Genomic DNA, 24,101 nt, shown 5'->3' on the forward strand with positions numbered 1-24,101 from the left:
GCTGACGACAAAATCGAAGTTCGTGCCCTGTGCCAACAGGCCCATGCAAACCCTCTTTGGCATGAATTTTAATCTCATTAGCAGGTTGGAGACTCCACGCTCCACCCCTCTGCAATGCACCCCCCCCCTCTTGGGTGAAAATTGATGCAAGTATTTACAAGCGGGGCCTGGGAACCATGGCTGCTGAAGGGGAGCGAGTAGGTAAGAAAATTCCCCAAAGTTGTCAGGCTTGCTGGAGGATGCTGCCTGGACCACAGAGAGCAGCGGGGAACGACTCGGTCTCTAGTCCGTGGATTCGGGGAGTCCCCCTCGGGATCGGGCTGGCTCACTGCTGGAGTGCATGTTTTAAACAAACCCCTTTGGTGCTACTTACTCCTGGCTGCCCACCACGCCCCTGTCCCATCCATCCTGACCCGGGTCAGGTTTTTACAACCTGTGTGTCACACCCAGGCCCACATCGCACGGCAGCTCCACTCCCAGCAGACGCACACTTCCCTCAGTCCCATCTGCAGGACCTGTCCATCCCCCCCCTGCAGGAAATGAATGTTGGAGTACACACAGCCATGCTCGCTCTCTACCTGACCGCAGCTGCCATTGCGGATGCACGGAGGTTGTAGGGTTGGGCCCGGTTGGCGGGACCCCCCGCTCAATTCTCCGGCCCGGATGGGCCGAAGTCCCGCCCAGAAATTGCCTGTCCCGCCGGCGTAAATCAAAGCTGGTATTTACCGGCGGGACCAGGCGGCGTGGGCGGGCTCCGGGGTCCTGGGGGGGGCGCGGGGCGATCTGGCCCCAGGGGGTCCCCCACGGTCTCTGGAGTGTCGGAAGAGCCGGGAGTTCAGGGGGCAAGAGAGGCCGACTTCCTGGCCTTTGCCTCCCTGGTAACCCGGAGACGGATCTTGTTAATGTGGAGGGACTCGAATCCCCCGGGTGTGGAGACCTGGGTTAGCGACATGGCTGGGTTTCTCAGTCTCGAGAAAATAAAGTTTGCCTTAAGAGGGTCAATGGTCGGGTTCCCCCGGAGGGGGCAGCCGTTCGGCGACTTTCTCGGGATAATTGAAATGTCAACAGAGGCAGAATTCCAAAGTGGGGGGGGGGGGGGGGGGGGGGGGGGGAGGGAGGAGGGCCGGATCGTTGTTTTATGGTTGGGGTGTGTGAAGATTGGGTTGGGGGTGGAAATGTTTATTGTACCATGTTTATGTCGCTGTTATTGTTATTATTATAAAAGTTGCAAATACCCTAATAAAAATATATTTTTTTGAATGGTACCCCCAGGAAGTTGACTGTGGGAATTGTGGGGGATTCAGCGATGGTAATGCCAGTGAATGTCATGGGAATGCAGAGAATGCAGAGAATGTCATCTCTTGTAGGAGATGGTCATTGTCTGGCACTTGTGTGGCGTGAATGTAACTTGTCACTTGTCAGCCCCGAGCCTGGATATTGTCCGGGACTTGCTGCATTTGGACAGGGACTGCTTCGTTATCTGGGGAGTCGCGAATGGTGCTGAACATGGTGCCGTCATCCGCAAACATCCCCACTTCTGACCTCTTGATGGAAGGAAGGTCATTGATGAAGCAGCTGAAGATGGTTGGGGCGTGGTCATCATTTGACACCTCCACCCTATCCCCAGAACCCAGTAACCCCGCCTAACCGTTTTGGACACTAAGGGGCAATTTAGCGCGGCCAATCCACCTAACCCACACATCTTTGGACTGTGGGAGGAAACCGGAGCACCCGGAGGAAACCCACGCAGACACGGGGAGGATGTGCAGACTCCGCACAGACAGTGACCCAAGCTGGAATCGAACCTGGGACCCTGGAGCTGTGAAGCAACTGTGCTAACCACTGTGCTACCGTGCCGTCTCTAATCCTTTTGAAAACCAAAATTCTACCGAGTTATTGTGAAAATGCAAAGCTCCGCGTGTCACATGAATGATGGCACTTGTGCTAATTTCAAAGCTGCTCTCGTCGGGAATGAAGCTGCCATTTACCAACTCAACACCAGAGGGCAGAACATACCAACATTAATTTTCACTTGTAGCATTGTACAGCGCAGGGGTCCACTTGGCCCCTCGGGTCATCGCCAGAGCCCTGTGTGCAGAGACATTCCCCATTTCCTTCTCCTCCCTTATTAGAAATCCGCGAGCTCTGGTTATTGAGCCATTTTCCAGAGTTAATCATTTCTCCCCCTTGCTCAAACAAAGGGCTGGATTCTCCATTTCTGGGGCTCTGTTCCCAAGCCCGCGTGGGAACTGTCAATGTTGAAGTGCCTGAGTTCACGGCAACAAGGGCAGTTCTCCATTCCGGAAGACTGTTTTGCTCATTATCCAGGAGGGTTCGGGCATTGCAGGTTGTGAAATTCAGCATAACTCTGAGCACAGGTAGATGCGGTTTTCCAGGCAGGTTGGAGATGGGACAGACTATTTTTAGGGTACATTTTCCAGACCTTTCCCATGGGGGGTGAGCAGAGAGGATGCTGAGGAGGGCCGCTCAGTGGCGAGGAGGTTGCCGAAACGCTATCCTATTCCCATTCCAAGAGCGAAACGACCGAGTCAAACTCCAGCTCCTCCGTGTCCGATGCTCGGGACTGGCAAATCTCACGGCCCTATCCCTGTTACCTCTCGCCCATCGCCGCAGGGCGTGTCTGTGTTGGGGATGTGCTGGTTTCTTCTCGACAGACGCCGGGTACAGGACATCTTTTAACGTGGGTTTGCCGTCGCACATGAGCAAACACATGGGGCGCGATTCTCCGACCCCCCCCCACCGGGTCGGAGAATCGCCGGGGGCCGGCGTGAATCCCGCCCTCGCCGCGTCGCGAATTCTCCGCCACCGAAGATTCGGCGGGGGCGGGAATCGCGCCGCGCCGGTCGGCGGGAATCCCCCGCCAATTCTCCGGCCCGCGATGGGCCCAAGCCCCGCCGCTGTCAACCCTCTCCCGCTGGCGAGAATCAACCCACCTCTCTTACCGGCGGGACAAGGCGGCGCGGGCGGGCTCCGGGGTCCTAGGGGGGGGTCGCGGGGCGATCTGGCCCCGGGGGGTGCCCCCATGGTGGCCTGGCCCGCGATCGGGGCCCACCGATCCGCGGGCGGGCCTGTGCCGTGGGGGCACTCTTTTCCTTCCGCCTTCACCACGGTCTCCACCATGGCGGACGCTGAAGAGACTCCCTCCACTGCGCATGCACGGGGATGCCGTGAGCGGCCGCTGACGCTCCCGCGCATGCGCCGCACGGCAAAGTCATTTCCACGCCAGCTGGCGGGGCGCCAAAGGCCTTTCCCGCCAGCCGGCGGGGCGGAAATCACTCCAGCGCGGGATTAGCCCCTCAAGGTGAGGGCCCCTCAAGATGTGGAGAATTCCGCACCTTTGGGGCGGCGCGATGCCCGACTGATTCGCACCGTTTTCGGCGCCGGTCGGCGGACATCGCGCCGATTATGGAGAATCCCACCCCTGGTCCTTGACAGAGGGCAGGTGCAGTACAAGTGGTGAGATAGCCTCGACGACTGGGGAATCTCCCTACCGCTGTCAGAGGGTCAGTGCTGAGGGAGTGCTGCACTGTCAGAGGATCAGCACTGAGAGAGCGCCGCACAGTCAGAGGGTCAGTACTGAGGGAGTGCTGCACTGTCAGAGGGTCAGTACTGAGGGAGCGCCGCACAGTCAGAGGGTCAGTACTGTGGGAGTGCTGCACTGTCAGAGGGTCAGTACTGAGGGAGCGCCGCACTGTCAGAGGGTCAGTACTGAGGGAGTGCCGCACTGTCAGAGGGTCAGTACTGAGGGAGTGCTGCACTGTCAGAGGGTCAGTACTGAGGGAGCGCTGCACTGTCAGAGGGTCAGTACTGAGGGAGCGCCGCACTGTCAGAGGGTCAGTACTGAGGGAGCGCCGCACTGTCAGAGGGTCAGTACTGAGGGAGTGCCGCACTGTCAGAGGGTCAGTACTGAGGGAGTGCTGCACTGTCAGAGGGTCAGTACTGAGGGAGTGCTGCACTGTCAGAGGGTCAGTACTGAGGGAGTGCCACACTGTCAGAGGGTCAGTACTGAGGGAGAGCTGCAACGTCAGAGGGTCAGTACTGAGGGAGTGCTGCACTGTCAGAGGGTCAGTACTGAGGGAGTGCCGCACTGTCAGAGGGTCAGTACTGAGGGCGTGTTGCACTGTCAGAGGGTCAGTACTGAGGGAGTGCTGCACTGTCAGAGGGTCAGTACTGAGGGAGTGCTGCACTGTCAGAGGGTCAGTACTGAGGGAGTGCTGCACTGTCAGAGGGTCAGTACTGAGGGAGTGCTGCACTGTCAGAGGGTCAGTACTGAGGGAGCGCCGCACTGTCAGGGGGTCAGTACTGAGGGAGTGCCGCACTGTCAGAGGGTCAGTACTGAGGGAGTGCCGCACTGTCAGAGGGTCAGTACTGAGGGAGTGCCGCACTGTCAGAGGGTCAGTACTGAGGGAGTGCTGCTCTGTCAGTGGGTCAGTACTGAGGGAGTGCTGCACTGTCAGAGGGTCAGTACTGAGGGAGTGCTGCACTGTCAGAGGGTCAGTACTGAGGGAGTGCTGCTCTGTCAGTGGGTCAGTACTGAGGGAGTGCTGCACTGTCAGAGTGTCAGTACTGAGGGAGTGTTGCACTGTCAGAGGGTCAGTACTGAGGGAGTGCTGCTCTGTCAGTGGATCAGTACTGAGGGAGTGCTGCACTGTCAGAGTGTCAGTACTGAGGGAGTGTTGCACTGTCAGAGGGTCAGTACTGAGGGAGTGCCGCACTGTCAGAGGGTCAGTACTGAGGGAGTGCCGCACTGTCAGAGGGTCAGTACTGAGGGAGTGCCGCACTGTCAGAGGGTCAGTACTGAGGGAGTGCCGCACTGTCAGAGGGTCAGTACTGAGGGAGTGCCGCTCTGTCAGTGGGTCAGTACTGAGGGAGTGCTGCACTGTCAGAGGGTCAGTACTGAGGGAGTGCTGCACTGTCAGAGGGTCAGTACTGAGGGAGTGCTGCTCTGTCAGTGGGTCAGTACTGAGGGAGTGCTGCACTGTCAGAGTGTCAGTACTGAGGGAGTGTTGCACTGTCAGAGGGTCAGTACTGTGGGAGTGCTGCACTGTCAGAGGGTCAGTACTGAGGGAGTGCTGCACTGTCAGAGTGTCAGTACTGAGGGAGTGTTGCACTGTCAGAGGCTCAGTACTGAGGGAGTGCTGCACTGTCAGAGGGTCAGTACTGAGGGAGTGCTGCACTGTCAGAGGGTCAGTACTGAGGGAGTGCTGCACTGTCAGAGGGTCAGTACTGAGGGAGTGCTGCACTGTCAGAGGGTCAGTACTGAGGGAGTGCTGCACTGTCAGAGGGTCAGTACTGAGGGAGTGCCGCACTGTCAGAGGGTCAGTACTGAGGGAGTTCTGCACTGTCAGAGGGTCAGTACTGAGGGAGTGCCGCACTGTCAGAGGGTCAGGACTGAGGGAGTGCTGCACTGTCAGAGGGTCAGTACTGAGGGAGGGCTGCACTGTCAGAGGGTCAGTACTGAGGGAGTGCTGCACTGTCAGAGGGTCAGTACTGAGGGAGTGCCGCACTGTCAGAGGGTCAGTACTGAGGGAGTGCTGCACTGTCAGAGGGTCAGTACTGAGAGAGTGTCGCACTGTCAGAGGGTCAGTACTGAGGGAGTGCTGCACTGTCAGAGCGTCAGTACTGAGGGAGTGCTGCACTGTCAGAGTGTCAGTACTGAGGGAGTGTTGCACTGTCAGAGGCTCAGTACTGAGGGAGTGCTGCACTGTCAGAGGGTCAGTACTGAGGGAGTGCTGCACTGTCAGAGGGTCAGTACTGAGGGAGTGCTGCACTGTCAGAGGGTCAGCACTGAGGGAGTGCTGCACTGTCAGAGGGTCAGTACTGAGGGAGTGCTGCACTGTCAGAGGGTCAGTACTGAGGGAGTGCCGCACTGTCAGAGGGTCAGTACTGAGGGAGTGCTGCACTGTCAAAGGGTCAGGACTGAGGGAGTGCCGCACTGTCAGAGGGTCAGGACTGAGGGAGTGCTGCACTGTCAGAGGGTCAGTACTGAGGGAGGGCTGCACTGTCAGAGGGTCAGTACTGAGGGAGTGCTGCACTGTCAGAGGGTCAGTACTGAGGGAGTGCCGCACTGTCAGAGGGTCAGTACTGAGGGAGTGCTGCACTGTCAGAGGGTCAGTACTGAGGGAGTGCTGCACTGTCAGAGGGTCAGTACTGAGGGAGTGCCGCACTGTCAGAGGATCAGTACTGAGGGAGTGCTGCACTGTCAGAGGAGCCATGTTTTGAAGGAGTTGTTAAGCCAAGATCCTGACCACATGCTCAGATGTATGTAAATGATTCAAAGAACAGGGAGATTTATGCTTCGTGCTCTGGTCAATACCTACTGTTTATTACACAGAGTTTTGGGTCATTATCACATTGCTGTGTGTGGCAGCTGTGCACAAAACGGCTGCCATATTTTGAACATTGCAACAGCGACTCCACTTTAAAAATACTTTGTTAGCTGTGAAGTGCGTTGGAACATCCTGAGGTGAGGAGTTGGGTGTAAACACTCTTTCTTGTTAATTCTTTCTTTCCTATCTTGCTCAGCCTCTGTTTTGTCCACAAGCTTTGCATCAGCTGCGATGCTGCTGGGGCTGACACCGGACGTCTGCTGTTCCTTCCTCCTCTCCGAGTACTGCTTGCACTTGGCGCTCGCCGATCAGCTCCTTGCCGCCTGCTCGCGTCCACAGATCCAATCTGCCACCTCCGCTTTCTCAAGGTCTCAGCTGCCAAGCAACAGGGCGCTGGCAGCGGAAGGTTTGGAAACAGTCGGACTGTTCCTTCATGTTCAGCCCCAGCTGCACCGAGGGCAGCCTCCGCCTTCAATCCCACACCTCGTGTGGACGGAGGTTCTGCCATTGTGAGATCAGAGACAAAACTGATTCAACATTTGCACAAGGTGTTCCTGGAAATGTCAAACATTACGGCGCAGAAGGAGGATGTTTGGCTCACCGAGTCCGTGCCAGCTCTCTGAAAGACTTATCCCGTTAGCACCTCCCACCCCCGCCCCCGTTCCCGCGTCATTCGTGCTCTGTATTTGTTTACTTGCTCGAACATATTCAGTTCTCATTTGACCGTTTGTAACATGGAATGTTGCAGGAAAGGTGAGAAGGTGTTGATGTCTTTGATCTTTGCGGCAGCCATTTTGGGGAATAGAACTTGAGCGATAGTGGAAAAACTTTCTGTCAAGGGTTTTCACCTTGCACGCATTAGGATGATCGTATGAATAGCGAAGTCCGGGGGAAACAACAACTGTACACTGTATGAGAAGACAATGTTGATTGGTTGGCAAGGCGACATAGATTGGTAGAGGCATTGCCATGGAGAATGAACCAGTTGATGGTGACTGACAGTTAATTGCCAAGCAGTGATTGAAAATTTAAAGCAGTCAGTTTGGCTTTGATTGGTCAAGGCGTTGCCGTGACGAATGAAATGGCAATCACTCATTTTATTCAGCTGAAACAGGCGCAATGTGTATACAAGTTCGTTCTGTCTGCAAAGAACAGGGTCCTGCGTATTAATATATGTAGCTTCCAGTATATGCAAATTAATAGATTCATACACAGGAACCCTGACTTTCACAGACATTAAGAACATGTACACATATTCCTGGGTCAGGAATTCCTCCCCTTTTTCCTTTACATTTTTATCATCCTATCTACATTAGGATCTTGACATTTTACATTATTGCTCTTCTGTAGTTCTGGAATCTTTCTGATCTTTTCCTGCACATGTTCTCCTCTATCTCCTTCTCACTATTCGGTTGCCCATAGTATACATCCAGTGGCCTATTGTATCTACATAGAAACATAGAAAATAGGAGCAGGTGGAGGCCATTCGGCTCTTCGAGCCCGCTCCGCCATTCATTATGATCATGGCTGATCATCCAACTCAACAGCCTAATCCTGCTTTCTCCCCAGAGCCTTTGGTCCCCTTCAACCTAAATGCTATATGTAATTTCTTCTTGAAAACATAACGTTTTGGCCTCAACTACTTTCTCTGGTAGAGGATTCCACCTGCCAACCACTCTCTGGGGAAGAAATTTCTCCTTATCTCTCTCCTAAATAGTCTGCCCCGTATCCTCAGACTGCGACCCCCCGCCGGTTGCCGAATTCTCCACCACCGGATATTCGGCGGGGGCGGGAATCGCGCCGCGCCGGTTGGCGGGCCCCCCCGCTCGATTCTCCGGCCCGGATGGGCCGAAGTCTCGCCGCTAAAATGCCTGTCCCGCCGGCGTAGATTAAACCACCTACCTTACCGCCGGGACAAGGCGGCGCGGGCGGGGCTCCGGGGTCCTGGGGGGGGCACGGGGCGATCTGGCCCCGGGGAGGTGCCCCCACGGTGGCCTGGCCCGCAATCGGGGCCCACCGATCCACGGGTGGGCCTGTGCCGTGGGGGCACTCTTTCCCTTCCGCCTTTGCCACGGTCTCCACCATGGCGGAGGCGGAAGAGACTCCCTCCACTGCGCATGTGCGGGAATGCCGTCAGCGGCCGCTGATGCTCCCGCGCATGCGCCGCCCGGAGATGTCATTTCCGTGCCAGCTGGCGGGGCACCAAAGGCCTTTTCCGCCAGCTGGCGGGGCGGAAATTCGTCCGGCGCGGGCCTAGCCCCTTAAGGTTGGGGCTCGGCCCCCAAAGATGCGGAGCATTCCACACCTTTGGGGCAGTGCGATGCCCGTCTGATTTGCGCCGTTTGGGTGCCAGTCGGCGGACATCGCGCCGTTTACGGAGAATTTCGCCCCTGGTTCTGGACACCCCCCCCATCAGGAACATCCTCCCTGCATCTCCCCTGTCCAGTCCTGTTAGAATTTTGTAGGTTTCTATGAGATCCCCCTCATTCTGAATTCCAGCGAATACAATCCTAACCGATTCAATCTCTCCTCATACGTCAGTCCCGCCATCCCAGGAATCAGTCTGGTAAACCTTCGCTGCACTCCCTCCACAGCAAGAACATCCTTCCTCAGATAAGGAGACTAAAACTGCACACAATACTCCAGGTGTGGCCTCACCAATGCCGATACAATTGCAGCGAGACATCCCAGCTCCTGTACTCGAATCTCTCACAATGAAGGCCAACATACCATTTGCCTATTTACCACCTGCTGTACCTGCATGCTTACTCTCAGTGACTGGTGTACGAGAACACCCAGGTTTCATGGCACATTCCCCTCTCCTAATTTATGGCCGTTAATAATCTGCCTTCCTGTTTTTGCTACCAAAGGATAACTCCACTTGTCCATTACGCTGAAGGATCTCTGCATCCTCCTCACAGCTCACCCTCCCACCCAACCTTATGTCAACTGCAAATTTGGAGATATTGCATTTTATTTCTCATGTAAATCATTAATGTATATTGTGAATTCCTGGGGTCCTAGCACCAATCCCTGCGGTACCCCACTAGTCACTGCCTGCCATGTGGAAAAGACCTTCATTCCTATTCTTTGTTTCCTGTGCCACCAGTTTTCTGTCCACCTCAATACACTGCCCCAACCCCATGCGCTTTAATTTTATATGCTAATCTCTTCTGTGGGACTTTGTCGAAAGCCTTCTGGATGTCGAAATAAACCACATCCACTGACTCCCCCTCATCAACTCTACTTGTTACATCCTCAAAGGATTCCAGTAGATTTGTTTAAGCACAATTTCTTTTTCATAAATCCGTGCTGATTGTCCGATCCTGCCACTGTTTTCCAAGTGCTCTGCTATAAAATCTTTGTTAAGGGATTCTAGAATTTTCCTCACTAACCACGTCAGGCTGACTGCTCTATAATTCCCTGTTTTCTCTCTACCTCCCTTTTTAAATAGTGGAGTTACATCAGCCACCCTCCAATCTGCAGCGACTGCTCCAGAGTCTATAGAATCCGGGAAGGTGACCACCAATGCGTCCACTATCTCTCAGGCCGCTTCCTTAAGTACCCTGGGATGTAGATTCTGAGGCCTTGGGGATTCATCAGCCTTCAATCCCATCAATTTCCCCAACAATATTTCTCTGCTGATACTGACCTCCTTCAGTTCCTCCCTCTCACTAAACCCTGCGTTCCTCAACATTTCTGGTACGTTATTTCTGTCCTCATTTGTGAAGACAGAACCAAAGTATGTATTTAGTTGCTCAGCCATTTCTTTTTTATTTATTTAATAAATTTAATGTACCCAATTATTTTTTTTCCAAGGGGCAATTTAGCGTGGCTAATCCACCTAACCTGCACATCTTTGGGTTGTGGGGGTGAGACCCACGCAGAAAAGGGGGAGAATGTGCAAACTCCACACGGACAGTGACCCAGAGCCGGGATCGAACCCGGGTCCTCAGTGCCATAGGCAACAGTGCTAACCACTGCACCACCATGCCGCTATATACCCAGTGGCCTATGGTATATGCCCAGTGGCCTATTGCATACACCCAGTGGCCTATGGTATATACTCAGTGGTCTGTGGTATATACCTAGTGGCCTATGGTATACACCCAATGGCCTATGGTATACATCCAGTTGCCTTATGGTATATACCCAGCAGCCTGTTGTATACACCCAGTGGCTTATGATATGCACTCAGTAGCACAATATAGCCCCTGTTGTCCATTAATTCTAAGCAAATAAATTCTGTCTTTGTCCATCCTTCTTTTCTAACACTATAATAATTGATTGATCGATCCATCAGCCCTTCTGTATTTGTGCCTTTCCTAACCCCAGATAATGCGTCTACATTGTCTCTCTTGCTCAGAATGACAAGCAAGTTATTTTCAGGCTACACCTAACGCCAGTCGATATGAAATCCCATTTCCGTCTGAGAAGGACTGTACATTGGGTACGGTACAGCAATGTTGTTCAGTGAGACATGCTGGAACTCTCTTCCGCCACACGAAACACGTTTCAGAGATCGGAACTCAATCACAACACCCGTCGGGAGCATGAGCCAAATATCAGTAACTGAGGAAGATGGACAGCTGAGCTGAGCTGTGGAACACTTCACGGTAAAAGCCTCACCAGGCACGACTGCTTCCTGCTCCCCCAGAGAAATTCGAGACGTGTCGCGCATTAAGTGTAGAGAAAAAAACAACTTGTATTTCCATTGCACTTTTCACAACCACATCGCTTCCCAGCTAATAACGTACCTTCTAGCAACGTAGTCACTTTTCTAATGTAGGAAATGTGGCTGTCCATTTCTACACAGCGCGATCCCACAAACAGCAATGCTGCAATGACCAGGTCATTTGTTTTAGTGACGTTGGTTGACCAACAAATATTGATCTTCCCTGCTCACCTTCACAATACTGCCATGGGATCATTTCTGTTCTCTGGGAGGCCAGGTGGGACCTCAGTTGGCATCTTATCGGCCAGTCAGCACCTCTTTCCTTTTTTTAAATTTAGAGTACCCAATTATTGTTTTTCCCAATTCAGGGGCAACTTAGCGTGGCCAATTCACCTACCCTGCACATCTTTGGGTTGTGGGGGCGAAACCCACGCAAAGACGGGAAGAATGTGCAAACTCCTCATGGACAGTGACCCAGGGCTGGGATTCGAACCCGGGTCCTCAGCGCAGCAGTCCCAGTGCTAACCGCTGTGCCACATGCCGCCCTCGCCAGTCAACACCTCCGACAGTGCCGCTCTCTCTCAGTATTGCACTCGGAGCATCAGCCTGGATCTCAATCACTACCGCGGGGTCTGAGCTTACAAAACACGTTTCAGAGATTGGAACTCAATCAAAACATCCGTCGGGAGCGGGAGTCAAATATCAGCATATCTTGATTCAGAGGCAAGAGGTCCACTCATTGAATCACAGCTAGCATGGCTTGGCAGGAGCAGGCAACTTTGCAGCTATGGTTCCCGGATTTCTGGGGGGGGTTTTAATCACCTCATGCCTCGATCTGTTGTTAATTACCGATGTCAGTGAGTTGTGTGTGCCAGTTTCTCACTGCGAACTGCCTATCCTCAGGAGAAACCCCAGGGGAGCGGGGGATGAGCAAGGGAACGGTACGGAGCAGAACACACCTCCGGCTGCCACTCATTTCATTCTCCTTGACTTTGACTTCCTGGATGTTTGTCCACCACAAAGTTTGTCCATCTGTGTCGTGGGTCCCTGGAAAATCTTTCCATAACAATTTAGGAACCATTATATGAAGGAATAGTGTGAAAATAGGAGAGAGGACTATAAAAGATGTTTAAAAAGCAAGTGTAAATCAACTACAAAGAACAAAGAAATGTACAGCACAGGAACAGGCCCTTCGGCCCTCCAAGCCCATGCCGACCGTGCTGCCCGACTAAACTACAATCTTCTACACTTCCTGGGTCCGTATCCCTCTATTCCCATCCTATTCATGTATTTGTCAAGATGCCCCTTAAATGTCCCTATCGTCCCTGCTTCCACCACCTCCTCCGGTAGCGAGTTCCAGGCACCCACTACCCTCTGTGTAAAAAACTTGCCTCGTACATCTACTCTAAACCTTGCCCCTCGCACCTTAAACCTATGCCCCCTAGTAATTGACCCCTCTACCCTGGGGAAAAGCCTCTGACTGTCCACTCTGGCTATGCCCCTCATAATTTTGTAGACCTCTATCAGGTCGCCCCTCAACCTCTATCGTTCCAGTGAGAACAAACTGAGTTTATTCAACCTCTCCTCATAGCTAATGCCCTCCATACCAGGCAACATCCAGGTAAATCTCTTCTGCACCCTCTCTAAAGCCTCCACATCCTTCTGGTAGTGTGGCGACCAGAATTGAACACTATACTCCAAGCGTGGCCTAATGAAGGTTCTATACAGCTGCAACATGACTTGCCAATTTTTATACTCAATGCCCCGGCCAGTGAAGGCAAGCATGCCGTATGCCTTCTTGACTACCTTCTCCACCTGTGTTGCCCCTTTCAGTGACCTGTCGACCTGTACACCTAGATCTCTCTGACTGTCAATACTCTTGAGGGTTCTACCATTCACTGTATATTCTCTTCCTGCATTAGACCTTCCAAAATGCATTACCTCACATTTGTCCGGATTAAATTCCATCTGCCATCTCTCCGCCCAAGTCTCCAAACGATCTAAATCCTGCAGTATCCTCTGATAGTCCTCATCGCTATCCGCAATTCCACCAACTTTTGTGTCGTCTGCAAACTTACTAATCAGACCAGTTACATTTTCCTCCAAATCATTTATATATACTATGAACAGCAAAGGTCCCAGCACTGATCCGTGCGGAACACCACAAGTCACAGCCCTCCAATCAGAAAAGCACCCTTCCATTGCTACTCTCTGCCTTCTATGACCTAGCCAGTTCTGTATCCATCTTGCCAGCTCACCGCTGGTCCCGTATGACTTCACCTTTTGTACCAGTCTGCCATGAGAGACCTTGTCAAAGGCCTTACTGAAGTCCATATAGACAACATCCACTGCGCTACCTGCATCAATCATCTTTGTGACCTCTTCGAAAAACTCTATCAAGTTAGTGAGGCACAACCTCCCCTTCACAAAACCATGCTAGCTCTCGCTAATACGTCCATTTACTTCCAAATGGGAGTAGATCCTGTCTCGAAGAATTCTCTCCAGTAATTTCCCTACCACTGAAGTAAGGCTCACTGGCCTGTAGTTCCCTGGATTATCCTTGCTACCCTTCTTAAACAGAGGAACAACATTGGCTATTCTCCAGTCCTCCGGGACATCACCTGAAGACAGTGAGGACCCAAAGATCATTTGTGTCACCTAGTCATTTGACAAAAATTGATCATTGTGATTGGTCAATAACACCATTTTCATATAACTACCAGAATGGTAGTAGGTGGACCATTCCTATGCCCTTTATAAAAAGGAATTAATTCTGGGGATGCATGTGTCATTGGCAAAGCCCAAATTGCTCCTCGAGAATGTCAGAACAAGAGTAGGTCATTCAGCCCCTCGAGCCTATCCCACTATTCAATGGGACCAAGGCTGCTCTGTGACCTAACTCCCTACACCCGCCTTTCACCCTTCATCTCTTTGCTGAAAAAAATCTATCCATCTCAGATTTTAAATTTTCTGCTCCAGCTTCAGCTGAAATGAAAATCGCTTATTGTCACAAGTACTGTGAAGTTACTGTGAAAAGCCTCTAGTCGCCACATTCCTGCGCCTGTTCGGGGAGACTGTTACGGGAATTGAACCGTGCTGCTGGCCTGCCTTGCTCTGCTTTCAAAGCCAGCGATATAGCCCTGTGCTAAACAGCCCCACACAGCTGCTGTGGGTGGGAGAGAGATCGAAATCTCTGCCACACTTTGAGTGAAGACGTGCTGCCAAACATCGCCCCGAAACGGTCTGGCCCTAATTTTTAGACCATGCCCCTAGTTTTAGAATCTCCAACCAGTGGAAATAGTTTACCTTTATCTACTCTGTCTTTTCCTGATAATATCTTGAAAAATGTGATCAGAACACGCCTTCCAAATTCCAGCGAAGACAGGCCTAATTTGTGTAATCTCTCCCAGTAACCTGACCTCCCTTTCATCATAAGGTCAGAAGTGGGGATGTTTGCGGGTGACTGCACCATGTTCAGCACCATTCGCGACTCCCCAGATAATGAAGCAGTCCCTGTCCAAATGCAGCAAGACCTGGACAATATCCAGGCTCGGGGCTGACAAGGGGCAAGTTACATTCACGCCACACAAGTGTCAAGTAATGACCATCTCCTACAAGAGAGGATCTAACCATCGCCTCATGACATTCACTGGCATTACCATCGCTGAACCCCCACAATAAACATCCTGGGGGTTACCATTGATCAGAAACTGAACTGGACCCAGCCACATTAACACAAAAAATCCTATGGTGAATGACTCACCTCCTGACCCCTCAAAGCCTGTCCACCATCTACAAGGCACAATCAGGAGTGTGTTGGAACACTCTCCACTTGCCTGGATGAGCGCAGCTCCGACAACACTCAAGAAGCTCAACACCATCCAGGACAAAGCAGCCCCGCTTGATTGCTCCTCCTTCTACAAACATTCACTCCCTCCACCACCGACGGACAGTAGCAGCCGTGTGCACCATCTACAAGATGCACTGCAGGAACTCACCAAGGTTCCTTAGGCAGCACCTTCCAAACCCACGACCACTACAAGGACAAGAGCCGCAGATACCTGGGAATCCCACCACCTGGAGGTTCCCCTCCAAGTCACTGACCACCCTGACTTGGAAATATATCGGCCGTTCCTTCACTGTCGCTGGGGCAACATCCTGGAACTCCCTCCCTAACAGCACTGTGGATGTACCTGCACCTCAGGGGCTGCAGCAGTTCATGAAAACAGCTCACCAGAACCTTCTGAAGAGCAACTAGAGATGGGAATTAAATGCTGGCTTAACCAGCGACGCCCATATCCCAAAAATGAATTTATAAAACCCCTGTAGCGCAGGAATCATTTTTGTAAACCTACGTTGCACTCCCTCCAAGGTCAATATATCCTTCCTAAGATGAAGGTGGTGGTGAGCTGCCCTCTTGAACCGCTGCAGTCCCTGTGGTGTAGGTACAGTAAAAGAATGGTGATATATTTCCAAGTCAGGGTGGTCAGTGACTTGGAGGGGAACCTCCAGGTGGTGGGGTTCCCAGGTATCTGCAGCATTTGTCCTTGTAGTGGTCGTGGGTTTGGAAGGTGCTGCCTAAGGAACCTTGGTGAGTTCCTGCAGCACATCTTGTAGATGGTGCACACGCTGACACTGTTCATCGGTGGTGGAGGGAGTGAATGTTTGTAGAAGGGGGAGGAATCAAGCGGGGCTGCTTTGTCCTGGATGGTATCAAAATTCTTGAATGTTGTTGGAGCTGCACTCACCCAGGCAAGTGGAGAGTATTCCATCAGACTCCGGACTTGTGCCTTGTAGATGGTGGACAGGCTTAAATTAGACACACACAGATCTGGGGCGAGATTCTCCGACCCCCCGCCGGGTCGGAGAATCGCCGGGGGTTGGCGTGAATCTCGCCCCCGCCGGTTGCCGAATTCTCCGGCACCGGATATTCGGCGGGGGCGGGAATCGCGCCGCGCCGGTTGGCGGGCCCCCCCTCCGCGATTCTCCAGCCTGGATGGGCCGAAGTCCCGCTGCTAAAATGCCTGTCCCACCGGCGTAGATGAAACCACCTCTCTTACCGGCGGGACAAGGCGGCGCGGGCGGGCTCCGGGGTCCTGGGGGGGGCGCGGGACGATCTGACCCCGGGGGGTGCCCCCACGGTGGCCTGGCCCGCAATCGGGGCCCACCGATCCGCGGGCGGGCCTGTGCCGTGGGGGCACTCTTTTCTTCCGCCTTCACCACGGTCTCCACCATGGCGGAGGCGGAAGAGACTCCCTCCACTGCGCATGCGCGGGAATGCCGTCAGCGGCCGCTAACGCTCCCGCGCATGCGCCGCCCAGAGATGTCATTTCCGCGCCAGCTGGTGGGGCACCAAAGGCCTTTCGTCCGGCACGGGCCTAGCCCCTTAAGGTTGGGGCTCGGCCCTCCAAGATGCGGAGCATTCCGCACCTTTGGAGCGGCGCGATGCCCGACTGATTTGCGCCGTTTTGGGCGCCAGTCGGCGGACATCGCGCCGTTTCCGGAGAACTTCGCCCCTGGTCTGTGGCCATCACACACACAGATATATAGGGAATAAAAGGAGGTGGTACTTACCGTAACCAATCACTGCGATCACAGCAAAGATGACGAACCAGAACAAGACCCCAGCTGTAAAACGCAGCAGGAGGATGAAGAGTAAACTCACGGCCATGGCAATGACCAATCCACTGCAATTAAAACACGTTCAGCGTCAGGAAAATAGGGCAAACAGTGAAACGCAACTATTTCCTTTGAACTTCTATTTAGATAGCACCTTGCTCAACCTCAGATGTCACATGATGCTCTACAGCCAATGAGGTACGAAAGCAATATAGAAACGGAGGCAGCCAAACTGCACACAGTAATGCAGGAACAGTAATATGATAATAGTCAGAACAGGGAGGTCACGGGCAGCACAGTGGTTAGCACTGTTGCTTCACAGCTCCAGGGTCCCAGGTTCGATTCCCCGCTGGGTCACTGTCTGTGCGGAGTCTGCACGTTCTCCCCGTGTGTGCGTGGGTTTCCTCCGGGTGCTCCGGTTTCCTCCCACAGTCCAAAGATGTGCGGGTTAGGTGGAAGGCCGTGATAAATTGCTCTTAGTGTCCAAAAAAGGTGAGGTGGGTTTACTGGGTGGAGGTGTGGGTTTAAGTGGGGTGCTCTTTCCAAAGGTCAGTGCAAGCTCGATGGGCTGAATGACCTCCTTCTGCATTCTAAATTCTATGATAATGTGTCCATTTAGTGATACTAGTTGGGGGTGAATATTCGTCAGGATGATCTTCCCTGTCCTTCTTTGAAACAGTGGGTTTGTGATTTTTTTTACCCCCACGTGAGAGGGCAAATGGGGCCTTGGTTTAATGTCTCACCTGAGATCTGGTCCCTCAGGGTAGCGCACCCTCTCGAAACCCCACAAGAACAGATTGGGAGCAGGGATGAAGGACTTCCGTGAATGTGGAGAGACTGGGATTATTCTCCTTATAGCGCAGGGGGTTAATAGGAGATTTAATCGAGGTGTTCAAAATCATGAGGGATTTTGATGGCAGTAAATGAGGAGAAAGTGTTTCTAAGTGGCAGAGACGTCACAGATTAAAGCTAATTGACAAATGAGCCAGAGGGGGAGATGAGGATATGTTTGTAACCCAACCAATGTGCCTGGAAGATGGGGGAAGCAGTGCCAATCGTAACTTTTAAAGGAGAATTGGATAAATGTTTAATGGGGAAAGGGCTGTGGGAGAAGGGCAAGGGACTAACTGGATAGCTCTTTCAAAGGGCCAGCACAGACACAATGCGCTGAATGGTCTCATTCTGTACAGTATTGTTCTACAATCACCAAAAGAATGAAGGAGGAGCTGAGGAGATTTTCTTTTTCTGCCGATGTTATTACCTCATGGTGTTGTCTTCTCGGCATTGGTGAAGGAAGCAGTGTCTTTGGCACAGCTTTCGCAAAGGGAAAACTGGAATTCTTGAAGAAGACAACTTTGGAAGTGTCTGGACACGGCGTGGCGGAGATACAGTGATTCTCCACCGGGAGAGGGAAGAGGAAAATGAAGGTTTGCATTTATATAGTGCCTTTCACAACCTCAGGATACCCCCCAAAGTTTTCCTACAGCCAATCGTTGCAACCTCCTCTAGCCCTACAACGCCCCCCCCTTATCCAACCACCTCGGCCAATAAGCTCTCGATTCCTGCTCTAAACCTCTCCCACTCTCCATCGCTCTTTCCCCCTTCCAGACGCTCATTGAAACCGAGATCTCTGATCAAGGTTTCGGCCACCTGGCTGTTCCCTTACTTATGGGGCTCCCTGACACGTTTTGTCTGATTAATGTTTCTGTGAACTACTTTGGGAGGTTTGACTATATTAAAGGTGTTATTTATAAACCCAAGTTGCTGCTATTACACTCGGAGGTGTGGTCTGCTCCGAGATGGAATGATGGAGCTGATAATAATCCCAATGCTCGTATGGAGCAAAACACATTGATCTAAGTGTCCGGGTCCTGAAACTGGAAAGCCAGGGCAATGGTGTCAAAGTCAAACATGGATTGAATAATGTCTGTCGGCCTTAAGTGTGCCAATCTGACCAACACAGTGCTACAAACCTCCCAGTGCTTAATTACTCCCAGCTTCCAGTCAGACTCCTCAAGTGTAAACAGAGAGCTGGCAGATAAATTGGTGTCACCTATCAGTGGTATGTTATTCACAGAGAGCGACACTAAGACAGGGTAAAAGGTCGGAGTGAAATTGTCTTGAAAACTGAGGGACTGTAAATCAATTTAGCCCAGACAGCGCTGACTGTCTTAACAATCCTGAGTCATGTTACTGCCATAAGGTGGCTCCGTAATCAGTACTCACATTAAAATCCAATACCAGGAGTTGGTGTAGTCTTCAAATATCTTCATCCAAATCTCCCTGGCGTCAAGGACATGATTTATTCCTCTGCAATAAATTGAAAGCACATTGTGTCTTGCACTCATTCATTCATAATTATTCACTCTGAACACTGGTTTTAATGAGACAGTTCATTAGAGTGGGATGTGAGGAGACAGTAGGTTAATAATATCTCCACGTTAAAAGCAGGGCATTAGATGAGACTGCAGCAGGTACATGACATCACATTCCACTAAAATACAGCGTTAGCCTTCAGAAGCTGCCTCACTTGACAATTCTATTACAGAAGACTGGATTGGTTTGTACATTTTCTGTCAATGACCCACTGTTTAGAATGGATTTCTTTCTGATGTTCACATAATAAACTAATAAAGAAATAACGTGAACTTATTTAGCACCTTCCGCAACCTCAGGACATCCCACGGCACTTTACAGCCAATAAAATGCTCTTGAAGTGTAGCCAATGTTGTAATGTAGGAAATGCGGCAGCCAATTCACACACAGCAAGATCCCATAAACATCAATCTGAGACTGGGCAGAAAATCTCTTGTTTAGTGGTGTTGGTCGAGCAATAAATATCAGGACACCAGAGAACTACCCTGCCCTTTCTCTTCCTTGCTCCATAATGGGGTCTTTCACACCCACCTGAATGGGCAGACAGTGCCAAGGTTTAATTGAGAGATGGCACCACCCATTAACTGTCATCAGCCAAGAGTCCCCGTAAAGTCATTGGAATTAATTAGCGCTAGAGTAAAGTGTGCAGAGGACACTGAAAGTCTGCAGAGGTTTATGGATAGTTTAAGTGTGTAGGCAAGGATCTGGCAGATGGAGTACAATGTTGGCAAATGTGAGCTCACCCATTTCGGTAGGAATAACAGCAAAATGGATTATTATTTAAATGGTATAAAATTTCAGCGTGCTGCTGTGCAGAGGGACCTGGGTGTCCATGTGCATGAATCGCAAAAAGTTGGTTTGCGGGTGCAGCAGGTAATTAAGAAGGCAAATGGAATTTTGTTCTTCATTGATAGAGGGATGGAGTTTAAAAACAGGGAGGTTATGTTGCAGCTGTATAGGGTGCCAGTGAGGCCACACCTGGAATACTGTGGACAGTTTTGGTCTCCTTACTTGAGAAAGGATGTTCTGGCGCTGGAGGGGGTGTAGAGAAGATTCACTAGGCTGATTCCAGAGTTGAGCGGATTGGCTTATGAGGACAGACTGAGTAAACTGGGGTTATACTCATATGGGTCTATACGGCACAGCAGCACAAGGGGTGGCAGGGTAGCACAGTGGTTAGCACTGTTGCTTCACAGCTCCAGGGTCCCAGGTTCGATTCCCGGCTTGGGTCACTGTCTGTACGGAGTCTGCACGTCCTCCCCGTGTCTGCGTGGGTTTCCTCCGGGTGCTCCGGTTTCCGCCCACAGTCCAAAGATGTGCAGGTTAGGTGGATTGGCCATGATAAATTGCCCTTAGGTTAGGTGGGGTTACTGGGTTACGGGGATAGGGTGGAGGTGTGGACTTAAGGAAAGTGCTCTTTCCAAGAGCCGGTGCAGACGCAATGGGCCGAATTACCTCCTTCTGCACTGTAAATTCTATGAAAAACAAATTTGATGATTCATTTGGAATTTAGAAGATTGAGGGGGTTTCTGATAGAAACATATAAAATTGTGAAGGGAATAATTAAGATAGAGGCAAGGAGGTTGTTTCCAATGGCGGGTGAAACTAGAACCAGGGGGCATAGCCTCAAAATAAGGGGGAGCAGATTTAGGACTGAGCTAAGGAGGAACATCTTCACCCAAAGGCTTGTGAATCTGTGGAATTCCCTGCCCAGTGAAGCAGTTGAGGCTACCTCGTTGAATGTGTTTAAGCAAAGGTAGATAGATTTCTGAACAGTAAAGGGATTAAGGGTTATGGTATTCGGGGGGGAGAGTGGAGCTGAGTCCACAAAGATCAGCCATGATCTCATTGAATGGTGGAGCAGGCTCGAGGGGCCAGATGGCCGACTCCTGCTCCTAGTTCTTATATTCCTAAACTGGCTCGGGAGGGGAAAGGTTCTCATTTCTGATCACTCTCCTGAGAAGGCAGCTGAAGGTTTGTGTGTGCCAATGACTGTGCGCATGTGTGTGTGTTTGTGGGTGGGAGTGAGCGAATACGCATATTGAATGGAAAGATGACAGGGTTGCCCGTGGTCAGGGAGCTTGCTGTCGGCAGATAAGCTGACACATGCAGAGCCAATTGGCTTAAATGGGAGCAGGGATGAGGGATTTCAGTTAATGTGGAGAGACTGGAGAAGCTGGGATTGTTCTCCTTGGAGCAGAGAAGGTTCAGAGGAGATTGAATCAAGGGGTTCAAAATCAGCAAGAGTTTTGATGGAGTAAATGAGGAGAAAGTGTCTCCAGTGACAGGAGGGAGGGTCACCAGAGTGACACAGATTGAAGAGAATCGGGAAAAGAAGCAGAGGGGGAGATGAGGAGAATGTTTTTTACACAGCAAGTTGTTGTGAGGCAGAGGGGGAGATGAGGAGGATGTTTTTTACACAGCGAGTTGTTGTGAGGCAGAGGGGGAGATGAGGAGGATGTTTTTTACACAGCGAGTTGTTGTGAGGCAGAGGGGGAGATGAGGAGGATGTTTTTTACACAGCGAGTTGTTGTGGGGCGGAGGGGGAGATGAGGAGGATGTTTTTTACACAGCGAGTTGTTGTGAGGCAGAGGGGGAGATGAGGAGGATGTTTTTTACACAGCGCGTTGTTGTGAGGCAGAGGGGGAGATGAGGAGGATGTTTTTTACACAGCGAGTTGTTGTGAGGCAGAGGGGGAGATGAGGAGGATGTTTTTTACACAGCGAGTTGTGAGGCAGAGGGGGAGATGAGGAGAATGTTTTTTACACAGCGAGTTGTTGTGAGGCAGAGGGGGAGATGAGGAGGATGTTTTTTACACAGCGAGTTGTTGTGAGGCAGAGGGGGAGATGAGGAGGATGTTTTTTACACAGCGAGTTGTTGTGAGGCAGAGGGGGAGATGAGGAGGATGTTTTTTACACAGCGAGTTGTTGTGGGGCGGAGGGGGAGATGAGGAGGATGTTTTTTACACAGCGAGTTGTTGTGAGGCAGAGGGGGAGATGAGGAGGATGTTTTTTACACAGCGAGTTGTTGTGGGGCGGAGGGGGAGATGAGGAGGATGTTTTTTTACACAGCGAGTTGTTGTGAGGCTGAGGGGGAGATGAGGAGGATGTTTTTTACACAGCGAGTTGTTGTGAGGCAGAGGGGGAGAGGAGGAGAATGTTTTTTACACAGCGAGTTGTTGTGAGGCAGAGGGGGAGATGAGGAGGATGTTTTTTACACAGCGAGTTGTTGTGAGGCAGAGGGGGAGACGAGGAGGATGTTTTTTACACAGCGAGTTGTTGTGAGGCAGAGGGGGAGATGAGGAGGATGTTTTTTACACAGCGAGTTGTTGTGAGGCAGAGGGGGAGATGAGGAGGATGTTTTTTACACAGCGAGTTGTTGTGAGGCAGAGGGGGAGATGAGGAGGATGTTTTTTACACAGCGAGTTGTGAGGCAGAGGGGGAGATGAGGAGGATGTTTTTTACACAGCGAGTTGTGAGGCAGAGGGGGAGATGAGGAGGATGTTTTTTTACACAGCGAGTTGTTGTGAGGCAGAGGGGGAGATGAGGAGGATGTTTTTTACACAGCGAGTTGTTGTGAGGCAGAGGGGGAGATGAGGAGGATGTTTTTTACACAGCGAGTTGTTGTGAGGCAGAGGGGGAGATGAGGAGAATGTTTTTTACACAGCGAGTTGTTGTGAGGCAGAGGGGGAGACGAGGAGGATGTTTTTTACACAGCGAGTTGTTGTGAGACAGAGGGGGAGATGAGTAGGATGTTTTTTACACAGCGAGTTGTTGTGAGGCAGAGGGGGAGATGAGGAGGATGTTTTTTACACAGCGAGTTGTTGTGAGGCAGAGGGGGAGATGAGGAGGATGTTTTTTACACAGCGAGTTGTTGTGAGGCAGAGGGGAAGATGAGGAGAATGTTTTTTACACAGCGAGTTGTTGTGAGGCAGAGGGGGAGATGAGGAGGATGTTTTTTACACAGCGAGTTGTTGTGAGGCAGAGGGGGAGATGAGGAGGATGTTTTTTACCCAGCGAGTTGTTGTGGTCTGGAAGGTGCTGCCTGAAAGGGCGCTGGAAGCAGATTCAACAATAACTTTCAAAAGGGAGTTGGTGATAAGTTGGAGGGGAAGGTTTGTCGGGCTCTGGGGAATGAACAGGATAGTAAGATTAATTGGAGAGCTCTTTAAAAGGGCCAGCAGATGGTGTGAATGGCCTCCGTTTGCAAGATAAGATTCTGTGAAAGAGGCTTACTGAAGCAAAGTGTTTATGCATTCCCCTCTGCCTGCCTGTAAAAGCCTTCGGGGAGTCAAAAAAAGTTGATCAAAGAAAATCTAGTTGGGACTTCTGGTGACGGCGGGCGGGAGGCGGCCGCACAATGGGGGACTCCCGTTCGGGAACGGCATTTTCGGGGCTTTAAACCCGGTCCCAGGGCCCACGGAGGCAGCAAAAGCAGGGAGAAGGCACAGAGGCGGCATAGTGAAGAAAAATATCGAGGGTGAGCAAAAGAACGTCCGCAAGGAAAACAGCTGAAGGTCCGTCGGGGAGTGGAAAGGTCACCGCGGGGTCACCAAGGAAAATGGAGGCTGGAGCACCAGGGGAGGCCGCATTGCTTACGGCTGAAGAAATAACTAAGGTGATGGCTGCGGAATTCGAAAGGCAGTTTACAAAATACATGGAGACGGTGAGGAAGGAGATGAGGGAGGTTTTGAGTGTGCTGGTGGAGGAGGCGGTTTCCCCGGTGAGGACGGAGGTGGCGAGCGCAGTGGCGGAGGTGCAAGAGCAAGGGGAGGCGCTGAAGGAAGTGGAGGAGACATTATTGCAGCACGGTGATCAACTTGCCTCGATGGGGAAAGAGATGCGGAAGGTGATGGATACTAACAAGGGTCTGCGAGGAAAAATGGAAGACCTGGAAAACAGATCCAGGCGACAGAATTTGAGGGTCGTGGGGCTGCCCGAAGGAGTTGAAGGACCGAAGCCGACTGAGTATTTTGCCGCGATGCTGGCAAAACTACTGGGGGAGGGGGAGGACCCCTCCCGATATGAACTGGATCGGGCTCATTGGTCGTGGCGGCCTGTACCAAAGGCGAGTGAGCCGCC

At 51.7% G+C, this 24,101-nt stretch overlaps 1 protein-coding gene across 1 annotated transcript in view; it reads right to left on the bottom strand.

Moving 5' to 3' along the window:
• The window catches only part of slc44a5b (solute carrier family 44 member 5b), a 596,657-nt gene that overhangs the window by 52,374 nt on the left and 520,182 nt on the right, over nt 1–24,101 (bottom strand). The window contains exons 10-11 of the mRNA XM_072512838.1: nt 18,871–18,954; nt 16,600–16,712 (exon numbers count right to left, since the gene is read on the bottom strand). Of these exons, the coding sequence (XP_072368939.1) occupies nt 16,600–16,712; nt 18,871–18,954 (197 nt within the window). The remainder of the gene's footprint in view (nt 1–16,599; nt 16,713–18,870; nt 18,955–24,101) is intronic.

This window comes from Scyliorhinus torazame, chromosome 7, assembly GCF_047496885.1.
Source record: "Scyliorhinus torazame isolate Kashiwa2021f chromosome 7, sScyTor2.1, whole genome shotgun sequence".
Lineage (NCBI taxonomy): Eukaryota > Metazoa > Chordata > Chondrichthyes > Carcharhiniformes > Scyliorhinidae > Scyliorhinus > Scyliorhinus torazame.